Below are 24,793 nucleotides of genomic sequence, written 5' to 3' on the forward strand. Positions count from 1 at the left end.
TATGATCCTCAGCGCCTGGTGTGAAATGCTCTCCCTGAACCTGTCTGTTGGACATGAGCAGCTGAACCAGACCATCACCTCTCCAAGACATTGACCCAAAATGCTGGAGTAACTCAGCGGGACAGGCAGCATCTCTGGAGAGATGGAATGGGTGACGTTTCGGGTCGAGACCCTTCTTCAGAGCTCAGTCTGAAGAATGGTCTCGACCCGAAACGTCACCCATTCCATCTCTCCAGAGATGCTGCCTGTCCCGCTGAGTTACTCCAGCATTTTGGGTCTGTCTGCAGATTTCAACCATCCATTCATCACATATCAACATGCTAATTCATCTCAGCTGAATTGGTTGAAAGGAAGAGCACATTCACACTTTTCCCATTGGGAAGTTTAAATCGCTGGGAAAAAGAGGGAAGAAAAAGTCTCCAGATACAATTTTTGCAATTTAGGGAGAATACCATTCTAACCAAAAAATGCTGAAATAATTTGGAGTAGAATTAAGCCATAATGGTATTTTGTGTCTATCTTCAGCAGTTGATATGGGTGACTGATATGGTTTCGGGTCTGAAGAAAGGTCTCGACCCGAAACGTCACCCATTCCTTCTCTCCAGAGATGCTGCCTGTCCCGCTGAGTTACTCCAGCATTCTGTGTCTTTCCTGCAGGAGTGTTCTGTGCTGTTTCAGGTGTGATGATCAAACAAGTGCAGTTCTTTCCTACACCTCTCCAGGTGATTTCTACAGTCAGCAAGTATCCACGTTTAGGATTATAAAGGCCTAATTGTAGAGTAAACATCCTGCAAACAACTTGTACTAGGTGCTCACTCACCCTTGTTGATAAAGGTTGGTTAACAATCTATTCACACTGCGGTTAAAGAATAGGTTAGTCTGCAGCCAGCAGTGGCACAGGTTGCTAGTTAATTTGGTCAGCATGCAGGTGTGGGGTTACACGCCGTTTAGTTATTGGGTTAATCTGGTCAGTGCCAGTACAGTGGTGTTGGTCATCGGGTTTTGCCCGACTCACCAATGGCATACCACTACTGATATCCTTCTTCATATCTTTCAGAGATCGTTCGGTCGTAACTCCCAGCTGTTGGGCCTTGTGAGACAGTATTGTGTGATTATTGTTCATTCTGAAATATCACATTACAAGCTTACATTTTAGCATTTTTGTACTCTGACATATTTTGCCGTTCTTGCTCTCAACAATGACTCAGTAGGTGGCACTGCTTGAATCAGTCGCCCATCCAAACAAACTCCAGAGACTTGAACACATAATCCTGCAGGAGTGTTTAAGGAGGAATTGCAGATGCTGGTTTAAACCGAAGATAGACACAAAAGGCTGGAGCAACTCAGTGGGACAGGCAGCATCTCTGGAGAGAAGGAATGAGTGACGTTTCGGGTCTGAAGGAAGGTCTCGACCCGAAACTTCACCCATTCCTTCTCTCCAGAGATGCTGCCTGTCCCGCTGAGTTACTCCAGCATTCTGTGTCTTTCCTGCAGGAGTGTTCTGTGCTGTTTCAGGAGTGATGATCAAACAAGTGCTCTCTCAGGCAGATGTAAAAGATCCCATGGCCACAATAATTTCTATTTGTCGTTCATGGGATATAGACATCTTTTGGGGCAGCACGGTGGCGCAGCGGTAGAGTTGCTGCCTTACTGCACCAGAGTCCCGGGTTTGATCCTGACTATGGGTCCTGTCTGTACGGAGTTTGTACGTTCTCCCACTGACCTGCGTGGGTTTTCTCCAGGCTCTCCGGTTTCCACCCACACTCTAAAGACGTACAGGTTTGTATGCTAATTGGCTTGGTAAAAATTGTAAATTGTCCGTAGAGTGTAGGATAAGTGCTAGTGTGCGGGACTCGATGGTGGCCTGAAGGGCTCGGTGGTCTGAAGGGCTTGTTTCCGTACTGCATTTCTAAACTAAACGCAATCATTTGTTGCTCCATCCCACCTTCGATGCAAACTAAGGAGGCCATTTATTGTAGATCGTAGAATCATTGTTTGGTGAAGTTATGCAGCACAGAAAGAGGCCCTTCGGCCCAGCTCGTCCATGCCAACCAAAATGTCGACAAGCTAGACCCACTTGCGTGTATTTGGCACTAAACTTTTAACTATCCACATACCTGTCTAAATGTCTTTTAGTCTAATTCAGGTGTGCTTACCACCTAAGGTTGCCAATTTCCTCACTCCCAAGTACGGGACAAAGGGTGACGTCACCGCCCCGCGCCCCACGTGACCTCACCCAGCCAGTGGCCACGTGCTCCCTCTCCACCAATGGCGGCCGCCATGACAAAGGGACATCACCCTTTGTCCCTTATTTGGGGGTGAGGAAATTGGCAACCCTACTAATATGGGACAAAGGCGGTCCCGTACGGGACAAACTAATTTAGCCCAAAATACGGGACGTCCCGGCTAATACAGGAAAGTTGGCAACCCTATTCCCACCCTAGATTTATCATCTATGTTGGGCAAGTTAATCTTGTAAATTCAATGTGCCCTTGGTGATCCGTTTGCTTCTTGGGATTGGTCTGGGAGCAGAAACTGGGCATGTATTAGTTCTAGGATACAAAGCATTTTGGATACACTGAGGCTGTGAAAGGGATGAATCGGCCAAAGGGATAAATGCAGCATTATTCATTTTAACTTACAAATTCAAGATTGAGTGGAGAGCCTGACTGGGGTGGTGGCTGAGTGTACAGAACTCTCAGCAGCTCTTTCATCTCACCGACCTGCAGGAACAAAAAGGGCACATCATATGTCAAGCCAGGTAGGGTTACGGAGTCTAACCATGAAGCAAGCACCTAAACATGGCATGGCAGCACAGCGGTAGAGTTGCTGCCTTACAGCGCCAGAGACCCAAGTTCCATCCTGATGACGGGTGCTGTCTATACAGAGCTTGTACCTTCTCCCAGTGACCAAGTGGGTTTTCCCCGGGTGCTCCGGTTTCCTCCCACACTCCAAAGACGTACAGGTTTGTAGGTTGTAAAAATTGGGTTCTGTCAATTGTAAAAATTGTCCCTAGAGTGCAGGATAGTGCTAGTGTACGGGGTGATTGCTGGCTGGCACGGACTCGATGGGCCGAAGGACCTGTTTCTGTGTTGTATCTTTAAACAAAAACAAAAAAAACTTAATCAAAGCAAACACATGCTGAAAGAATTTTAAATGGAAATGTCATCCTGATCCATGTGAAACATGTAGTTTAGTTTAGAGATACAACAGGTAAATAGGCCCTTTGGTCCGCCATTGATCGCCCGCTCACACTAGTTCTTTCTTTTCCCACTTTCTCCTCCATTGCCTACACATCGGGTTGCCAACGTTCTAACTCCCAAATATGGGATAAGGTGACGTCAGCCGCCCCGCGCCCCACGTGACCTCACCCAGCCAGTGGCCACGTGCTCCCGCTCCACCGATGGCGGCCGCCCGGGCCGGGAGGCGGGTTGCTGCACAACCTCCGTTAGGCGAACACACTCGGCCCCGCTCCCCGAACACACTCCGTTAACCTGTCCGGGCCTAATACGGGACAAGGGCGGTCCCGTATGGGACAAACAAATTTAGCCCAAAATACGGGATGTCCCGGCTAATACGGGACAGTTGGCAACCCTACCTACACACTAGGAACAATTTACAGGGGGTCAATTGGATGGATAGGACAGGTTTGGAGGGATATGGACCAAACGCAGGCAGTTGGGACTAGTGTAGTTGGGACATGTTGGCCGGTGTGGGGAAGTTAGGCCGATGGGCCTGTTTCTATGCTGAATCACTCTATCACTAATTAACTAATAGCATTCAAGAGAGAGCTGGATAGAGCTCTTAAGGATAGCGGAGTCAGGGGGTATGGGGAGAAGGCAGGAACGGGGTACTGATTGAGAATGATCAGACATGATCACATTGAATGGCGGTGCTGGCTCGAAGGGCCGAATGGCCTCCTCCTGCACCTATTGTCCATTGTCCATAACCCACAAACCCGCACGTCTTTGGAATGCTAGAGGAAACTGGAGCACCTGGAGGAAACCCTCAGAGTGGAGATGGTTTTCCTCTGCAGCCAACAGACACTCTGCTCACCAGCCAGACGCTTATCTCGTCTCACCCCAGAGGCAGGAAGAGAAGGACATGACCTTGGAAAATAGACAGGCTCGCAGCAGGGACTGACTACTCACTCTAACAGCCTAGAACTGGGAATGGCCACAGATAGACACAAAGTGCTAGAGTAACTCATCTGGTAGGCAGCATCGCTGGAGAAAAAGGATGGGTGACGTTTGGGGTCAGGGCACCTCTTCAGGTCTGACGAAGGGTCACAACTCAAAATGTGACCCGCTGAGTTACTTCAGCACTGTGCGTGGCTGCCTTTGGTATAAACCAGCATCTGGTTCCTTGTTTCTACTGGGAATAGACAGCTTGGACGGGCCCAGGGACAAACTAATGAGGAGGTCCTTTAGTGGGCCCTTCTCTTACCAGATGTCCAAACATCAGGTACGTGTGCCCATAGTGTGGCCAGTCCTTCAGAGAGGCGCTGAAACCTCATATATTCCATGTATTTAAAATGCCAACCCACTCAAGCAATGCCAATTGATGCCTGAAAGCCCTTAAACCCTTCTTTTACTCTATTACTTGATGTTCCAAATGCAAAGCAGACTCTCACAAAAAGACATCGCAAATTCCTTTGCACACAAACATAGAAATGAAGTGGAGTAGTAAGCTGCTGCTCTACTCCACTGTTTACTACAGTACTATTATTGTTCCGATTTTAAGCTCAACTCTGCAGTAATCCACCTCACCACCAGAGGGCCCGTGGCAAGGATAAGGAAGTAGGGAGTAAGTAGGAAGAGGGCCCGTGATAAGGAAGTAGGGAGAGTGTGTGGGAGTGGAATCTGAATGAAATCTCCCTGCAATGTGTGGAATGGGATGAAGGACATTCTCAAGTGGGGTTGCCAACTATCCCGTATTAGCCGGGACATCCCGTATTTTGGGCTAAATTAGTTGGTCCCGTACGGGACCGCCCTTGTCCCGTATTAGTATGGTTGCCAACTTCCTCACTCCCAAATAAGGGACAAAGGGTGACATCACCGCCCCGCGTGACCTCACCGAGCCAGCGGCCACGTGCTCTCGCACCACCAATGGCGGCCAGATCAGGGTGAGAGTTTACATGTGGGCAAGATGTAACCAGAATAAGTTCCCTTTAGAGTTAGGAAACCCCATCGCAGGATGTTCTAGCACTTTCTTCAACCCCATTGACTTTTTTTTACACAGTTATTAACCTTACAGTATCACAGTGTTCTCCATTTGGGTTGCAAAAGTTTTTTTTCTTCTCTTTCTTACCAACAAAAGTAATTGGATAAGAGATTTTCTCCCTCCTGCTCCACATTTCCCACCCTCTACATTGGAGTAATTTCACACTTATTAGATGCATCTGCTTCCAACTGACTCAACAAGTGCAGATCTTGTGTCGGAAAGAACTGCAGATGCTGGTTTAAATCGAAGATAGACACAAACTGCTGGAGTAACTGAGCGGGACAGGCAGCATCTCTGGAGAGAAGGAATGGGTGATGTTTCGGGTTGAGACTCTTCAAGAAAGTGTAGTTCTTGCCCAGGGAGTGTGAGATGGGACAATGTCAAGGAAACTTTACTCCTTATGTAACCTGTGCTGTACCTGAGCATGTTTGACAGGATAGTAAAGAGAAACCTGAACTCTGTTACTCCTGCTGTACCTGTCAGGAGAGTGGTACAATGTGCATTGTAGAGGGCGTTTACTCTGCGTCTAACTTGTATTGTTCCTGCCTGGAGTATTTGACGGGGCATTTTATTGTCCCTTGGTAAGTATTGAGATCTGTAAAATCAATCTAATTTTACAAACTTTGTAAAAATCTATCTAGATCAGACCGCAGATGCATGTCATAGGATGACATTTACTCATGTTATGAAAACATGATTAATATAGTGCTGTAATATTTACCTGTCCTTTTGCCAAGTAGTCAGCTATATTGTTTAGGAGTTTGTAGAAAACTTCAAACCAGGGCAGGAAACTAGAAGACAAATAAAAACAATGAAAAGAAAACGCTGATATATAAAGAAATGAACATGTGATGTCACAGGTAGACACAAAAACTTGGAATTATTCACAAAATGCTGGAGTAACTCAGCAGGTCAGGCAGCATCTCGGGAGAGAAGGAATGGGTGACGTTTCGGGTCGAGACCCTTCTTCAGACTGAGTTACTCCAGCATTTTGTGAATAAATCGATTTGTACCAGCATCTGCAGTTATTTTCTTATACAAAAACTTGGAATCTTGGCTTGGATTTCCTTAGCCTTGGAATATGATCTGAGCACGAGAGTTTGAAATTTCAATTCGAATATTCTGAAATAGGATGTTTGGATGTGGGGAGAATGCTTCCTCCTTGGTCTATATTTCCTCAGGGTAGAGAGGGTGTAGTAAGCTCTCACTCGTTGCTTTGATAATTTCAGATTGCACGTTCTTAAAAATACAACTCTGGGCGGCAAACCTTTGGGCAAGATGAGAAAGTGAAATCCCCTCTCCTTGCTAAACTTTAGAATTTCGAGATAAAGCATGGAAACAAGCCCGTCGACCCACCGAGTCCACGCCGACCAACGATCACACTAGCACTATCCTACACACTAGGGACACTAGGGACATTTTACAATATTTTCACCAAAGCCAATTAACCAACGAACCTGTACGTCTTTGGAGCGTGGGACGAAACTGGAGCACTCAGAGAAAATCTACGGGGTCACAGGGAGAACGTACAAACTCCGTACAGAATGCCCCCGTGGACAGGATCGAACCCGGGTCTCTGGCGCTGTAAGGCAGCAACTCTACCTCTGTGCCGCCCCCAAGTGTATTAAAGATCCCCATGCAATATTTGGAGCAGGCAGCTTTCATGCTGTCTTTGCCTTATTGACATTACCAATGGCTTTGCAAATAAATGAACCCATCTCATTGCTACTTAAGTACACCCCCGCCACTGAATTACTGCTTTGTTTGCCAAACTAAAACTTACAGAGAAAGTTCCTCTCTGCACACGCTGCTTGCTGGCTCTTCCCGCCCTTCCCGCCCCTCCCCCCGCCCCTCCCCCCCCGCCAATCTTTGCACATCCACAATCCTTTCCACTCATCACTTTAATTTCATGTTTCATAGAAACATAGAAAATAGGTGCAGGAGGAGGTCATTTGAGCCATTCATTGTGATCATCATGGATTATGGACCATGATCATTCATTGTGATCATCATGGATTATGGACCGCCATCAATAATCAGTAACCCGTGCCTGCCTTCTCCCCATATCCTTTGATTCCACTAGAGTTCCACTAGCCCCTAGAGCTCTATCTAACTCTCTTTTAAATTCATCCGGTGAATTGGCCTCTACTGCCTCCTATGGCAGAGAATTCCACAAATTCACCACTCTCAAGTGGTGACAAAGTTTTTTCTCATCTCAGTTTTAAATGGCCTCCCCTTTATCCTTAGACAGTGGCCCCTTGTTCTGTATCTCGTGTTTTATGTCTGTTGGCAGACCAATTTCCCTCCTGGGATAAATAAAGTTCTATCGTATTGTATCGTGTCGAACTTCAAATGACACAATGAGACACTGTGTTTCGTTCTGTTCACAGCCTGTCGCTCATTATTCTGGCAAATTTTGATTTCGAAATAGTCCAGGAAGCATTTTGCTTCCTCACAATGTGGTTGGCAGTAGAAATATTAATCTGCACTACATGACGTTACTGGTATGGGAGATAATACGATATTATTTTATACATTAGACATTGTTGTTTAAGGTTTGTAACTACTTAGGCATTAGGCGCCTCTCTGTAACTAATTAAGGCGCTCTAGACATTCCTTACCCTTGACACGTGTCTGTAACTGCTGCTCAGGAGGAGGAGAAACATTGATGGATGAACCAGGATAGAAGACAAGGGTGAAAGGTGACATGTGAAGAAATACAGACATCCATCAATGAGTGGGGTGATTACTTGAAAGTTTAATGGTGGCAGAGTGGAAGGCAACATGTGAAGAAATACAGACATTCATCAATGAGTGGGGTTTAATGGTGGCAGGGTAAACAGGGTGACTGCAAAGAGATGAATAACTGTAAAGAGGAGTATGAGGACGAGATAAGGAAAAGAAGATAAGGCTGAAAGAATCCTATAAAAATAGGCTGCCCGATGTACTAAGTGGGCAGTCAGATGGTTGACATCCTGATTGTTCCAGCCGTTGTTTGCAAATAAAGGCTTTTAACTTCTTGAAGAATTCTCCGTGTCATCTGCTTCATTTTGAACACCGGTAACCACGACACTGGTCACACACACATTTTCTTGACTCTAGTTCCTCTCCTTTGAGGACCTCCTTCTCTTTGTAATCATGCTTCCTTCCTTAGCTGGGCAAATGTTACTCACATCATCAATCTGCTACACGGGGCTATTCTGTATCGAGAGCGATTGATATCTAGAATGCGCTGCCAGAAGAGTGGAGGCAGATACAATCATTATGTTTAAGAAGCATTTGTAAGGTATTTGAAAAATGCAAGGCCTAGAAGGTTACCGACCGATAGTAAACAAGTGGGCGCACAGTAGATGAGCAAATGGGGTGGCATGTATGTGGTATGTTGAAATTCGTTTCTGTACTGATTGACTCTATGAATCATGAAACGCAAGGAAGCTACAAGACAGATGGAGAATGGAGGCTTGTGTTGGTCAGAGTTTTGTATATTTTATATTTTAATTAATTTTTGGGATCCGGACCTTGTAGACAAGGTTAACAATTATTGACCAGCTGTAATTCTCACATATGTTGGAAGGAACTACAGGTGCTGGCTTACAACGAAGATAGACATAAAAAGGTAGAGTAACTCAGTGGGTCAGACAGCATCTCTGGAGATAGGTGACGTTTTGGGTCGAGACCCTTCTTCAGACCTTGACCCGAAACGTCACCTATTCCTTTTCCCCAAAAATGCTGTCTGATCCGCTGAGTTACTCCAGCTTTTTGTGTCTATAGTTCTCTAATAACTGCCTGAAGATACTCCTCCAGTGCTCTTGGACATGGAGGTGCAATCCTAAGTCCCAGTGACGATGAAGGAATATTGATATCTCCCCAAGTGTGTGACTTGGAAGGAAACCTGTACAACTTTGTGCAATAATCAGTGTGCGCTCTCAATTCTGTCCTTGAGGTTATCAATGTACGGTTTCTGGAGCATGCGTGACTGTAGGAGCCTGGGATTTGCAACTGGGGAGGGTTATTTGGGGAAGGGGTGTTGGGATTTTTCAGTCAGAGAGTTGTAAATCTGTGGAATTCTCTGCCTCAGAAGGCAGTGGAGGCCAATTCTCTGGATGCTTTCAAGCGAGAGCTGGATAGAGCTCTTAAGGATAGCGGAGTCAGGGGGTATGGGGAGAAGGCAGGAACGGGGTACTGATTGAGAATGATCAGCCATGATTGTCTATTGATTGTGGAGTCTCACCAACAGGTGGGGATGTGAAGAGCAGTTATTGGTGAAGAAGACAATATAATAATTGTTTTGCTATTTTCCAGAAATGTTTTTGGGGGAACCACAGTGGCGGCTGAGAGGCACAGCTGGTAGAGCTGCTGCCTCATCTGTGTCAGCGACCCAGGTTCGATCCTGACCTCGGGTGACCTCGGGTGCTATCGGTGTGGAGTTTGCACATTTTCACCGTGACCCTGTGGGTTTCCTCTGGGTGCTCCGGTTTCCTCCCATGTTGCAGAGATGTGTGGGTTTGTAGGTTAATTGGCCTCTGTAAATCACCCCCGTGTGTGAAGGGAAGATGGACACAAAATGCTGGAGTAACTCAGCGGGACAGGCAGCAACTCCGGAGAGAAGGAATGGGTGACGTTTCGGGTCGAGACCCTTGCTCGTCCCGGAAAAAGTCACCAATTCCTTCTCTCCAGAGATGCTGCTTGTCCCGCTGAGTTACTAGTGTGTAAGGAGTAGATGAGAAAGTGGGAAAATGCAGAAGTAGCGTGAACGGGTGATCGATAGTTGGCGTGGACTAGGTGGGCTGAAGGGCCCGTTTCCATGTTGAATCTCTGAATTAAACAAGGTTTGTTTGAAGAAATATTTGACGTTCTGGGTCCATCTTCCCATCCTACCTGAGGATGCAGATGCAGGACTTCGATCCGCTGGTCAAGCGGCAAAAACCAAACCGCTGATAGCCGTCCATATCTGTCAGCACGAACGTGAACTGCTGGACGGTGGAACTTTCCCACTCCCTGCCAAACAGAAGCAGAATTTGTAGTCCAGTCATCAAAGGTCGACTTAGTAAACCAGAGTAACTGTAGTCCAATAAGCGCTTCAGCAGAGGGTTTCATGAAGATTAATAAAACACGTTTCAAATATTGATATCGAGCATTCTTAATTTGCCCAAGTTAGACGCAGAATGAAACAAGTCGCACAAACTGCCTGAACCACCCACTTTACACCAGCATTTACTTCCATACTCACTTCATCAGTGCCTGCCTTCTAGCTAAGTAATTATAAGTTTGCTTACAGCAGGGTTCGGAAGACACTCAGTTAATCATGAGTATGTCAAAGCTTTGCTGTAGTGCAATCTGAAAGTAGTCTCATTGTCCCAATCTCAGCCCACTGGCCTGTATCTTCCTTGGCTTTAAATATATACTCTATATGCCATTAATATGTAATGGTCACTGTCCCATTGCACACTGTAGAGAACATTTAATGCTTTGATTATACCGCAGAGATCTTCTCAATCTCCCATCCTCTCTTTGGTCCTTCCCCTCACTATTATCTACCTTCCTCTTGCTCACTTACCTGTCCTCCCTCGCACAACTCTTTACTCACTCACTTTGTCCCTTCAACTTCACTCCATCATTTCCCCTCATTCTCCACCTCTTTCCTCTAATGACAATTTGTTTCTGGCTTTGATACTTTCTGAAAGGACAACAACACTAAAAACCATTTAGGGTTAAAGTAGCAAAATTACATTCACACTTAAAAGTGCGCAGAGTTAAAATTGCTAAATTTGAGAAGAAATGAAGCCCTGATGTAGCCTAGTTGTGGAATTCTACCTCCAGGCATTGATTGGGACGCAGCCTTTCAAACTGACTTCATAGTCAACAATAGGAAGAGCAGTTCAAGCATTCACTCCTAAAGCCATGGATTGATTCTTACCTTTCCATGTCAAACGGGAAGCAGAACTTCGGCAGGTTCTGTAAATATTTCTGTGAAATGAGAAATAGGTAGTTAGATGGCAAAGTAGTTGCTTAGGAAGGAACTGCAGATGTTGGTCTAAACCGAAGGTGGACACAAAATGCTGGAGTGACGCAGCAGGTCAGGCAGCATCTCTGGAGAGAAGGAATGGGTGACGTTTCAGGTCGAGACCCTTCTTCAGACTCTAAGACCAGCAGAGTAATTGCTGCCTGCTATCTGCAATGATGGGTGGGCAATCTTATTAAGGGCCACTGTTGACCAGAGTGGGGAAAACAGGCTAGTGCATCATTGAGACATGTAGTTAGAAAAGACGTGCTTGATTCCCATTCTTCCTATGGATTTTGCTGGAGTGTAGCATGTGCCGGGTGATCTATGCCATTTGAAACTGAGATTCCTCCCTTTAATTTGCAATTTGTTGATTGTGCAAAGTAATGGGGAGATTGGGAAGGGCGGTTTATAATAGGAGTCAGCAGGAAAAAAGCTCAGTGTTGGATGGTTCCTGTTGGGAGAAATAGTCATTTTTCAAGTGTAAACCTAACAGAGAGATTAATTCACAAACTAATAATTAAAAAAAGGTTTTACATTCAGTTTGTATTTAAAGGCTCCAAATTTTGGCGACTGTGCATTTGTGGTTGTGGTAGGTGACAATGAAGAACCTTTGAAACATTGACCATTATTGTGATCCAAATAATCATCCCACAATTAAGTATAAATGCACACACTTAAATATAACTCCCATCACTGAATCAGAGTAAACACCATGAATGTGCGACTGGGTTAATTTCTTGGGGAAAAAAAAGAATTTTGAGAGGTAACCTGAGTCTTTAAGATTAGGTGACAGTTTTTTGACAGAGTTCCTGTAGAGATATTTCTGTGGGAAATTCCAAAATGTTTAAGTTAAAAAAAAAAGTTTATAAGTTTATTGGCCAAGTGTATATCATATCATATCATATATATACAGCTGGAAACAGGCCTTTTCGGCCCTCCAAGTCCGTGCCGCCCAGCGATCCCCGTACATTAACACTATCCTACACCCACTAGGGACAATTTTTACATTTACCCAGCCAATTAACCTACATACCTGCATATACATGCAAGGAATGTGCCTTGGTGCTCCGCTCACAAGTAACAACACGAACATACAGTAAACAATTAAGAATATTAATTGATGTCAGAATACAACATTATGGTTTAAAATGCGAGTGAAATAAACCAGAGCAAAAAGAGACTACAGACTTTTGGTTATTGAGTAGAGCTACTACTCGGGGAAAAAAGCTGTTTTTATGTCTGGCTGTGGCTGTTCGACTATAAATATAAGACAAAATTCATCGGGAATTCGTGAATAATGTATTTACCCGAAGAAAGTAGACTTATAAACTTATAAACTTTTTTTAAAAACTTAAACATTTTGGAATTTCCCACAGAAATATCTCTACAGGAACTCTGTCAAAAAACTGTCACCTAATCTTAAAGACTCAGGTTACCTCTCAAAATTCTTTTTTTCCCCAAGAAATTAACCCAGTCGCACATTCATGGTGTTTACTCTGATTCAGTGATGGGAGTTATATTTAAGTGTGTGCATTTATACTTAATTGTGGGATGATTATTTGGATCACAATAATGGTCAATGTTTCAAAGGTTCTTCATTTGTTGAGACAGAGGGTGGTGAATCTGTGGAATTTATTGTCACAGAAGGCTGTGGAGGCCAAGTCAATGGATATTTTTAAGGACGATATTTTTAATTTGTCGATTAGTGCGGGTGTCAGGGGTTATGGGGAGAAGGCAGGAGAACGGGGGTTGAGGGGGAAAGATATATCAGCCCATGATTGAATGGTGGGGTAGATTTGATGGCCAAATTCTGCTCTAATAACTTATGAACCCAGTGAGTGGTAAGAATGTGGAATGTGTTTCAAAAAGAGGAATTGAGGTAAATAGCAGAAACTGGAATGGAGCATCTGACAGGAATATAGTAGAAGTTGACAGAAAATGGGAGGCAGGTCAAATGGAGTGTGTGTAGATGGAAATAGCACTTGCACTGGATAGCCTGTTTTTCTGTTGGTAAATTAGGAAGCAGAATCCTTCACTCATGCCTGGACGTGGCCAGAGCTCAATCACTAACCAATTTGCAACCATCAATGAGGATCAATGAACCACAGAGCCAGATAGAAGATGCAGCTTACCTGGTCATTGTACTCTTCAGGATATTGTTTCAGCACTGCAGGATCTGCAAGGGATGACAGAACCATCAAACAGCCACCAGTCTCTGCAGTCAACATGTACGCTATGCCCCTGGTCCCTCTCTGATCTACCGTTTCAGGTACTGGCTTTCTGAGAGCACTTGGGGATCTTTTGTTGCAAGGTATGCTGGAGATTAATGCAGCAGCTGAGATGAAAGTTGGTTATCTTGGCTAAATGCAGAAACTGTGCTGATGTCAACCGTTTGTGGTTGAAGCCATTCCTTGAAAATGTTTGTTGGAATATAAAATTAACAACCCTTCCAAGCCTGAGAACATAAATATTGTGATAACCAGTTTATCCTGAGAGATATCAGTCAGGTTTCAATGTCTGTATAACTCATTATGGTTTCATGGTCTGTATAACTCATTATCACCTAGTCCACAACCAACAATGGACCATTGTGAACTCCACCTTTCCTTGATCATGGTTACTTTTTTGCATATCTTTCATTTTTCTCCAGGCATGCTGCCTGACCCGCTGAGTTACTCCAGCATTTTGTGTCTATTTTCAGTCAGGTCTTGTTGTTGAGAACGGGGTTAGGAGGGAGAGATAGATCAGCCATGAATGGCAGAGATTTGATGGGCCGAATGGCCAAGTTCTGCTCCTATCACGTATGAATTTATGAGTTACTCCAGCATTTTGTGTCTAACTTCAGTGTTAAACAGCATCTGCAGTTCCTTCCTACACCTTCAATCCTCAGCTAGCTTCTAAATTGTTAGCTAATGTCTTCAATTAACTTATTTAATCTTCACTACATTAACCTTAAGCATTCAACCATTAAACCATTCAATAGAAGGAAGGCTGAGATGCCCAGGAATTGTACCATATTGTCCCTCCATAATGTTTATGGATTATGTGTAACATTCCTCATCCATATTGGAATATGCTGTCGGAGGTGGTAGAGGCAAACACGACAGTGGCATTTAAGAAGCTTTTAGATAGGTACATAGATATGTAGGGAATGGAGCGATATAGATTATGTGCAGGTAGAGGAGATTAATTTAGCTTGGCATCATGTTCAGCACAGACATTGTGGGCCGAAGGGCCTGTTCCTGTGCTGTACTATGTTCTCTTCCTCTTAAACACCATAAGCTGATGCTAGACACAAAATGCTGGAGTAAGTCAGCAGGACAGGCAGCATCTCTGGATAGAAGGAATGGGTCACGTTTTGGGTCAAGACCCTTCTTCAGATGGTTGGTTTAGCTATTACTACTTCTAGCAGCAATGTATCTCAGCTCTTTTAGGAGAAGGAGAGGGGGGGGGGGGGAGGGGAACTTCACACATGGTTATAGATGTTAGTCATAAATCCCTGCATGCTGCCAGCTTCCGAGCAGACAGGATATGGTTTAATACAACATGAGGTTGATCGTTAACTGGAACGTGATTCCGTTTCTTTTTCTCATATAAAATGTCTGCTCTACACATCGCATTGCAATCCCCTCCCTGAAAGCTCCATGGCACATGCTCCAGTGAACACGTCACCATGCTGGAAGCCTGCCTCTGCTATCTGCAGGGTCTTGTCCTGCCCATGTGCTGTTCTACTGAGGAACTCAACAGGAAACCTGTGGCTTCAACACAACTTTAAGAAAAAAACCCTTCAGATTTGCAGAAATGAGTCGGTCTTTGTGGCCCACTCCAAATCTTGAAGTCACGCTTCCCTCGCCTTAGTGTCTTTAGTTTTTAATCCTCTCGTCCCTCAATCCCAGTCAATCGCCCCAGAGTTGGAATTCGGGCACCACAGAGTGGGGGTTCTTCATTATTGAGAGAGGGTTGCCAGAGATTTGACCAGAGTGTGCATCGGTGCCAAATAGGTCCTGTTCACACAACCACACTTTCCAGCACAGTGTTCAGCAATGTTCTGACATCCTTAATCAATTGCATTAGGGTGAACTGTAATGCTGCCAGGGAGGGTTTTGTCAAAAGGACATCATGTTTAGTGATTTTAAAAAAAAAATCATAAATTTTTAGATAACCAAATAGAAAAGAAACCGGAGACAGTGGAAACCCATTTCCTGTGGCATTTGGTTAATGGCAGCAGCAATACATTTAGTCTGTTCCACTACTCTTCAGGACCCATGTTTTTTAAAATGTGTAGTGTTTTGAGCCCATCTAGTGATGTTACAATCTGATCGTCTGACCCTAACTGATCTCGGATGAAATAGATTCAAGGCTTGGTTCGTATTTGGATGGGAGACTGCACTGAAATATCAAATATGTATCACCAAATCCACCTTGCCTGAGTATTGTGTCTGTACATTGTAGTATCTAAGGTGCCCCAAATTGGGATTGTCATTGTTCAATCTGGCTTCAATAGACAATAGACAATAGGTGCAGGAGGAGGTCATTCGGCCCTTCGAGCCAGCACCGCCATTCAATGTGATCATGGCTGATCATTCTCAATCAGTACCCCGTTCCTGCCTTCTCCCCATACCCCCTGACTCTGCTATCCTTAAGAGCTCTATCTAGCTCTCTCTTGAATGCATTCAGAGAATTGGCCTTCACTGCCTTCTGAGGCAGAGAATTCCACAGATTCACAACTCTCTGACTGAAAAAGTTTTTCCTCATCATATCATATCATATCATATATATACAGCCGGAAACAGGCCTTTTCGGCCCACCAAGTCCGTGTCGCCCAGCGATCCCCACACATTAACACTATCCTACACCCACTAGGGACAATTTTTACATCTCAGTTCCAAATGGCCTACCCCTTATTCTTAAACTGTGGCCCCTTGTTCTGGACTCCCCCAACATTGGGAACATGTTTCCTGCCTCTAACGTGTCCAACCCCTTAATAATCTTATACGTTTCGATAAGATTCAGACAGTTAAATTATGATGAAATCTTAAATTGAGTTGGTAATGTACTGTGTGGGAAGGAATTGCAGATGCTGGTTTACACCGAAGATGGACACAAAATGCTGGAGTAACTCAGCAGGACAGGCAACATCTCTGAATAGAAGAAATGGCCGACGTTTCAGGACTTGAAACGTCACCCATTCCTTCTCTCCAGAGATGCTGCTCGTCCGCTGAGTTACTCCAGCATTTTGTGTCTATCTTTGGTAATGTGTTCTTCTGAATTTTAAAGACTGTTGGCCCAGCTGACCGATCTGTTTAAAACCTTAAAAGGATTTGACACAGTAAAGAGAATAAAAAAATTCCGTGAAAAGATCAAAATCATCCTCAACTTCAGTGCTTGGATGATTATGGCTGATGTCAGGGTTGTAGTAATATGTAACTCCTTTGAAGGACTGGGGTTGCAGAGATTCAAGACCAAGAGCAATAGTTTGTTATGCACGCACATTAAAGACCAGGCAATGATCTAACTGGCTGCTGGAACCATTTGTGTTGAGTTGCTATACTTCTTATATTTAAATATTTGCAAGTTTTATTTTAATTTTCTCTTCTTAATTTTCCTCTCAGAATTTATACACATCAGTTGAATAGACCCAGTGTAGCCTATCGCTCCACGCAATAGAGTTGATGCAAAGACCACTGGACCCCAGAGTCTGATTGAAGTTCTGAAAGGCCAAATCCTGTTCTAATATATGAAACAGTTCAGACATGGAGAAACTTTGTGCAAGATCTACCTCATGAAAATATTCAAGAATCAACTTGAGAACAACTTTTTTATTCTTCCTTCAGGTAAATATTTTCCACACTCACCAACATCTGTTGATTTTGGACACACGGCTTCAATAAACCATTCAAATGTCCTATCAGGGTTCTCTCTAAAAATAAAGAAAAGGAAATAGAAAATTATTCATTCATAGCATCAAGAGCTAGATAGAGCTCTGAAGGATAGCAGAGTCAGGGGGTATAGGGAGAAGGCAGGAACGGGGTACTGATTGAGGATGATCAGCCATGATCACATTGAATGGTGGTGCTGGTACGAAGGGCCGAATGGCCTACTCCTGCACCTATTGTCTATCCCAAAGGGTTTATTCCCTTTCCCAAGGGGATACCTAATACTCCACAGTACTACCATCTCCACAGTAACATAGTTTCTTGAATTTTTTTCATGTACCTAGGAGATACTTCAACATACATACACACATATTCAGATAGGCTTTAGTTTAGTTTACTGCCACGTGTACTGAGGTAGAGTGAAAAGCTTCTGTTGCGTGCTAACCAGTCAGCGGAAAGACAATACATGATTACTATCAGTGTACAGATACATGATGAGGGAATAACGTTTAGTGCAAGGTAAAGCCAGTAAAGATCAATCAAAGATAGTCAGAGGGTCACCGATGAGGTTGATAGTATTTCAGGACTGCTCTCTAGTTGTGGCAGGAACCGGTTTCCATAGTGGAAATGAAAGAATTAAATAAATCTTGGCTTTCTGAGAAATCCTTCTGCTTTCTTTCAACCCAGCTCCCCCCACTCTAGAGTCCCCTCTTGTGTCTCTGCTGCTGGAAGCCATTGAATGCTTTTTGGGAAGTATTTCCACCCTCTTTGAAACACCCCTCGGGTATGTAGGTTAATTGGCTGGGTAAATGTAAAAATTGTCCCTAGTGGGTGTAGGATAGTGTTAATGTACGGGGATCGCTGGGCGGCACGGACTTGGTGGGCCGAAAAGGCCTGTTTCCGGCTGTATATATATGATATGATATGATATGATATGATAATACCCTCCTTTAAAACTCCAGCCTCCGAACACTAAAATTATAAAAGGACTGGACAAGCTAGATGCAGGAAAAATGTTCCCAATGTTGGGGGAGTCCAGAACCAGGGGCTTCAGTCTAAGAATAAAGGGGAGGCCATTTAAAACTGAGATGAGAAAAAAAACCTCTTTCACCCAGAGAGTTGTGAATTTGTGGAATTCTCTGCCGCAGAAGGCAGTAAAGGCCAATTAACTGGATGAATTTAAAAGAGAGTTAGATAGAGCTCTAGGGGCTAGCGGAATCAAGGGATATGGGGAGAAGGCAGGCACGGGTTACTGATTGTGGATGATCAGCCATGATCACAATGAATGGCGGTGCTTGCTCGAAGGGCCAAATGGCCTCCTCCTGCACCTATTTTCTATGTTTCTACATCTTCTTTCTGTTTTATCCTTTAGATTGGTGAACTTGTTTCCCAACTATCTCTTATTATCAGTGATTTATGATGGGGTTTAACTTACCCACTGCTTTGAGACTGTGCCTGTCAAACAGTGATAGCTGGGTGATTAATTGAGCTTTGCTATCTTAACTGCGATTTCTCAATTTCCTTCTTGCCGCTATGCTGCAGGGTTACGTTACCACCTACCCTTATATGCAAACCATAATCTTAACCAAGGGGAGCCACTTTGGACTCAATTATAGTGCAGTTGGTATCAAGCAAAGCTGCACCATTGTTCCAACACCTTTCTCCATACGATGCTGCATCTCAGCGACAAGTTCCCTCCTGAAGTGGAGCTAATCTACAGGGCAAATAGGAAATTGTTTAACCTTTGTTGCCCCCAATTCAGAACCAAATCAGCTCCAATTTCTGTCATTGTGTCATTGTGCAAAGATAAAGCTTGAAGATGAGCGCAGTTTGGAGCTCAAGTCATTGGTGATTTGTTTACTGGAGGTTAAGAACCATTACCGATCTTCACCCAGCTGCACAGTCTCACTGTCCCACCCTACGGGCATAATTGATCATACCCGAGAAAACCTGAACCTCTTCCCACACCTTGGGGGCTGCTTCTCCATGAAGGTGGACCAACCAGAATGACATAAAGCTCACATTGTCATTGATTAAGGCGATGGCAGGTAATGGTGGATTTCAATGTTGGCTTGCGTCTGGCTGGAGTAAGAGATGGCAAAGATAGACACAAAACGCTGGTGTAACTCAGCGGGAATCTCTGGAGAGAAGGAATGGATGACGTTTCAGGTCGAGACCCATTCCTTCTCTCCAGAGATGCTGCCTGTCCCGCTGAGTTACTCCAGCATTTTGTGTCTATCTTCGGCTTAAACCAGCATCTGCAGTTCCTTCCTACACATAAGAGATGGCAAACGTCCACATCCTGAAACTGAATTGGTGATTGGGCTGAAACTGAGTTGGTGGGTCCAGAAATGCTGTCGTTGTTGTGATGGTTTTATCTAGTGTGGTGGTTTTAGTTTGACTCGTTTAATTTAGTTTAGTTTAGCGATACAGCGTGGAAACAGGCCCTTCAGCCCGACACTGAGATGAGGAAAAACTTTCTCAGTCAGAGAGTTGTGAATCTGTGGAATTCAGAATTCAGAAGGCAGTGGAGGCCAATTCTCTGAATGCATTCAAGAGAGAGCTAGATAGAGCTCTTAAGGATAGCGGAGTCAGGGGGTATGGGGAGAAGGCAGGAACGGGGTACTGATTGAGAATGATCAGCCATGATCACATTGAATGGCGGTGCTGGCTCGAAGAGCCGAATGGCCTCCTCCTGCACCTATTGTCTATTGACACTGTCCTGCACACACTAGGCACAACTTCGCCATCCTACTCCATTAAAGGTGTCAGATCTTTACTTTGCTCCATCGACACCCAGTCTTTTTCTCAAACCATATCCTGTGTATCCTTGCCTTCAAAATATGGCTTCTGGATCTAACAATAGCCTCTCCTTTATTACCCACTTATTCAAACCATTCCCCTTACGTAAGGGGCCTTATCTAAAGGATGCATATGTTTGTTTAAAAGATACAAATAGAGCTTTGAACAAAATTAATTGAAATTGCATGTTTTCGAAAATATATTAAAAAGCAGAGGTAGGAAATGAGAACTGAACAGGTACAAATGTCAAGAAAAGGAATAAAGCTTTACACGGGACCACAAAAAGAGAAGTGAAAGGAAATGCACAGATGCGAAAAGGCACACCTGGGAACTTAGGTAGGGGATTGAACAAAAGTACAGGAGCAAATAAAAAAGGATTGATCGGATGTAGAGGAGGTAACTGCAGATGATGGTTTACATCGAAGATGTCATTTAAATTCAGACACTTTGGATACACAGAATCTCTTGTCCAGAGTAGAGGAATCGAGGACCAGAGGACATAGGTTCAAGGTGAAGGGGAAAGGATTTAATAGGAATCTGAGGGGTAACATTTTTACACAATACAGAATACAGAATAGCTTTATTGTCATTCGTTTTACCGAACGAGATTAATTTGCCAGCAGTACAAAAAGACAAAAAACACAAGGCACACAACCCCAACACAAACATCCATCACAGTGACTCCAAACACCCCCCTCACTGTGATGGAGGCAAAAAAAACTTCCTCTCTCTTCCCCCATGCCCCTCCCACGGACAGACAGCTCGACCCCTACCGAGGCGACCGACCCGCACCAAAGGGTGGTGGGTGTATGGAACAAGCTGTTGGAGGAGGTAGTTGAGGCTGGGACAATCCCAACGTTTAAGAAACAGTTAGACAGGTACGCGGATAGAAAAAGTTTGGATCAGGCAGCATCTGGGGAAAGAGAAACAGTAACAGATCAGGCTAAAGACCCTTAGTCCGAACTGGGAAAGAGAGAAAACAAGTTAGTTTTCGGCAATAGCCTGCACTAAGGTAACATATTCAGAAATCAGGCCATCAGCAATGACTAATAACCTGTTCACTGAAGGTTGTTTCACATCCGCCCTCTGTGGTGTTAGAAAGGTTTCATTTGTGCAGATCAAGCTGTTATCAAATTATTCAGAGACTCACATCATTTGAACATTGTAAAAACACTTTGGTTGAAACAAAATGCACACAATAGAACAAACTTGAAAATCATCGGAATCTATCAGGTGACAAACCTGTAGTGAAGGTAGAAATCTTACATCAACTTCCGTTCTTTAGCGACCATTTTGTAATCACTCGATACCCTGCTCTGGCTTGAAGTCAGTCCTTGCTCACCCACCACATTAGTTGGCAAAGATTGAGCAACAGCGGAGAAAATAAGTTAAAAACTATCCAAATCATTGTTCAAATTTGCTTATTTAATACCAAGGTGGCAGTTGTTTCAAACATTAGCACGGCTACGGTCTCAGCTCCTTCCCCTCAGACCCAGAGCTTCCTTCAAACAACTCTCTGTCAGCAGCTGAGCGCGACAATCACAGAGAAGGGAAGAAATCGGACAAAAATATATAAGTATGTCGCAACTTAGTCTTGAAAGCGTTTGAGTTTCTTACTTGATCCTGGATCCCATGGTTGTCTACATGGCCGATGATCACAGCTGCAAAGAATCCTGGTCTGGACTTGGATGGATTATGGGGTTTGGGAAGGGGGTAAGGAGGGTGCTGGTGCTGCAAGTTGTTAGATGAGATAAGTTTTTCTGTCAGTACCTTACACCGTGAGCCTTCCGTTAGACTGTATAGGAAGTATGATGTATGACGTGCTAACAGAGAGGAGTGACTCTATATATAGTGACACCACAGACTTCTGAGGCTAGAAATTCATCCGTGTAGTGCTGTGTTTATGAGCACAAACTTAACGTCAATCTTTCGAATGCATTAATTGAAGAATCAATCACTTGCCTTGATTCTGCCATTCATTTAGTTCACCCTGGCACTTCCATGCATGGCATCTATGAGCTCACATTATCGGGCTCAGACCCTCCTTGACTCTCAGTCTGATGAAGGGTCTCGACCTGAAACGTCACCCATTCCTTCTCTCCAGAGATGCTGGCTGAGTTACTCCAGCAATTTGTGTCCATCTTCAGTGTAAACTAGCATCTGCAGTTCCTTCCTACACGACCTACATTATATCTTAAAACACTTGGGATGCAGAGGATTCCATTTGCCATACATTCCTTATTTTAGTGGATTTAGGCATCACACCTTTCTGCTTTAGAAACATTGTGAGACAATCTCTGTGGGCAGATTTTCATGTAGCTCCATCATCTTCATCGGAACTATTTAAAGAGTTGGAGACACCACAAGTCTGCAGAGGGTGGGATCTGGAGCAAACAAAAAGCAAACTGCCGGAGTAACTCAGCAGGTCAGGCAGCATCTGTAGGAGGGATATGGACTGGCAATGTGTCAGATTGAGACCTTTCCTTTGTACTCAAAGAGTGCTGTGGATAGGAGATAGCCGGTGTGAAAGGTGAGGGAGAGGAGAGTGGCAAGAGCTGCCAAGGGTTAAACATTTTAACTTCCATTCCCATTCCCACACTGACCTTTCTGTAGATAGGCACAAAAAGCTGGAGTAACTCAGCGGGTCAAGCAGCATCTCTGGAATAGGTGACAATTCGGGTCATGGCCCTGGGCCACCTCCGTTGTCAGAGTGAGGCCACACGCAAATTTGAGGAACAGCATCTCATATTTCACTTAGGCAGCTTACAACCCAGCTATATGATTGATTTCTCCAATTTCAAGCAACTCCATTATGAACTCCACTCATCCTGAGGTCATTTGTTGCCGGCCCTGATTTGTTCTGGCCTTTTCTTGCCTTCAGTTTAGCCCCCCACCCCCCAAAGGTAGAGATGGGGGGGAAGCTAAACTGGAGGCAAGAAAAGCCCAGAACAAATCATGGCCAGCAACAGGTGGCAGACACACTAACTAACTAACTAACTAACTAACGAACTAACTAACTAACTAACTAACTAACTAACTAACTAACTAACTAACTAACTAACTAACTAACTAACTAACTAACTAACTAACTAACTAACTAACTAACTAACTAACTAACTAACTAACCAACCAACCAACTAACTAACTAACTAACTAACTAACTAACTAACTAACTAACTAACTAACCAACCAACCAACTAACTAACGAACTAACTAACTAACTAACTAACTAACGAACTAACGAACTAACTAACTAACTAACTAACCAACCAACTAACCAACTAACCAACTAACTGGCTGCCTCCCTGCAACTTCATACCCCCAAGCAGGCTGGGGTTATGAAGCAATTTCCTTCATCAATTGCTCATTGACCCAAGTGTCCCTATTTAGAATAATTTGTTTGTAGTTTTAAAGGGCTAGGCCAACTTGTACCCAGTGCTACCTCAGCAGCAGAGTAATAATTTACATTTTTCAAGAATGGTGCATTATCCAAATTGCAAGGAGCATTTCCATGTGATTGATTAGTAAGATGATGCAAAACAATCAAACAAAGAAAAGTTTACTGAGATTTCACTTCACTTTCTTTGAGCAGGGGAACTGAGTGCATTCCCCAACCTCACACAGGTAAAATCAGTCTGTTCAGCAGAAGCCAGCGACAGAGAGCACTTCCTGTGTGTCGCTCAATGGGTGGTACAGTGATGCAGCTAGTGGAGTCGCTGCCTCATGGTGCCAGAGAATCAAGTTCAATGGTACTTTAATGTCATATGTACTGAGGTACAGTGAAATTCAAAAGGTTGACACGATATGCTGGAGTAACTCAGCGGGGCAGGCAGCATCTCTGGAGAGAACGAATGTGTGACGTTTCGGGTCGAGGCAGGGTCTGAAGAAGGGTCTCGACTTGAAACGTCACCCATTCCTTCTCTCACTTGGAAAAGATGCCTGCAGCAACACAGCGACCGGCAAATCCATCTGGGCAGTCTGCCAAATGCTTGTTTGTATGTATATGGTGTCCATAAATCAGGCATTTGTAGCCCAGGGAGGGTCTGTGAGTGCATGGTTGAACCTGGGGTAGCTGATGGGAATGTGGAGAATAGGATCAATATAGGATTAGTGTAAATGGGTGATAAATGGGTGGGCCAAAGGGCCTGATCCTGTGCTGTATCTTTCTATGATGAATATCATCAAAGACCTACAACACCCTGGCTACATTCTCATCTTGCTGTACCATTGAGAAAAAGGAACAGGAGCCCAAGAACCATAACGTCTGGGTTCAAGACAACTTGTTCCATCAAGTGGTTGGGGTTGACCATCCTGCACAACCATAACAACACTCTACCTCAGCACCAAAGTATTATGGACAATGCATACAAGATGCCCTCTATACTTTGGCATGCACTATCGTAGTCTGGTTTCCCGAATATAACTGATAATTTATTGTACACTTATTTGTTGTGTTTAACATTCATGTAAAGTTGCAACATGAAAGAACTTCAACATTCTTATCTCAATTTTTTGCAAAGCTACAAACATGTTATTCAATTCACAGCGCCACACCGCCACCTTGTGCAAGTTACAATGAGATGTCTCAGTTACAATGAGACCCTAAATAATTTTCCATTCATATAATTGAATTAATGTTTCTTTTTACACTCATGCTGCCTGAGTGATCCCAATATTTTCAATTTTTCTTTCAGATTTCCTACATCTGCTGTGTTTTAATTTTCATTTGCAATTCTATAATACTCTTTATGACCATAGGACACCCTGAAATACATTATAAACATTGAACTACATTTGGAAATTATACATTCTCTGAACTGCGGGACTGTGTACTGACAGCAATCTCCAGCAATAAAGTACAGTAGTAGTTCTTATAAGAAAATAACTG

General features: G+C 43.9%; 1 protein-coding gene across 3 annotated transcripts in view; it reads right to left on the reverse strand.

Moving 5' to 3' along the window:
* The window catches only part of LOC144610512 (DENN domain-containing protein 1B-like), a 51,100-nt gene that overhangs the window by 25,256 nt on the left and 1,051 nt on the right, over nt 1–24,793 (reverse strand). The window contains exons 1-8 of one of the 3 annotated variants that reach the window (XM_078429274.1): nt 21,523–21,676; nt 17,083–17,147; nt 13,360–13,403; nt 11,141–11,190; nt 10,102–10,221; nt 5,945–6,014; nt 2,643–2,723; nt 1,016–1,090 (exon numbers count right to left, since the gene is read on the reverse strand). In XM_078429274.1, the coding sequence (XP_078285400.1) occupies nt 1,016–1,090; nt 2,643–2,723; nt 5,945–6,014; nt 10,102–10,221; nt 11,141–11,190; nt 13,360–13,403; nt 17,083–17,147; nt 21,523–21,539 (522 nt within the window). In that variant the 5' untranslated portion in view covers nt 21,540–21,676. Of the gene's footprint in view, nt 1–1,015; nt 1,091–2,642; nt 2,724–5,944; nt 6,015–10,101; nt 10,222–11,140; nt 11,191–13,359; nt 13,404–17,082; nt 17,148–21,522; nt 21,677–24,793 lie in introns of those variants that run through there. The other 2 variants (XM_078429275.1, XM_078429276.1) reach the window with 2 other exon arrangements.

Source organism: Rhinoraja longicauda, chromosome 37 (genome assembly GCF_053455715.1).
Source record: "Rhinoraja longicauda isolate Sanriku21f chromosome 37, sRhiLon1.1, whole genome shotgun sequence".
NCBI classification, from domain to species: Eukaryota; Metazoa; Chordata; class Chondrichthyes; order Rajiformes; family Arhynchobatidae; genus Rhinoraja; species Rhinoraja longicauda.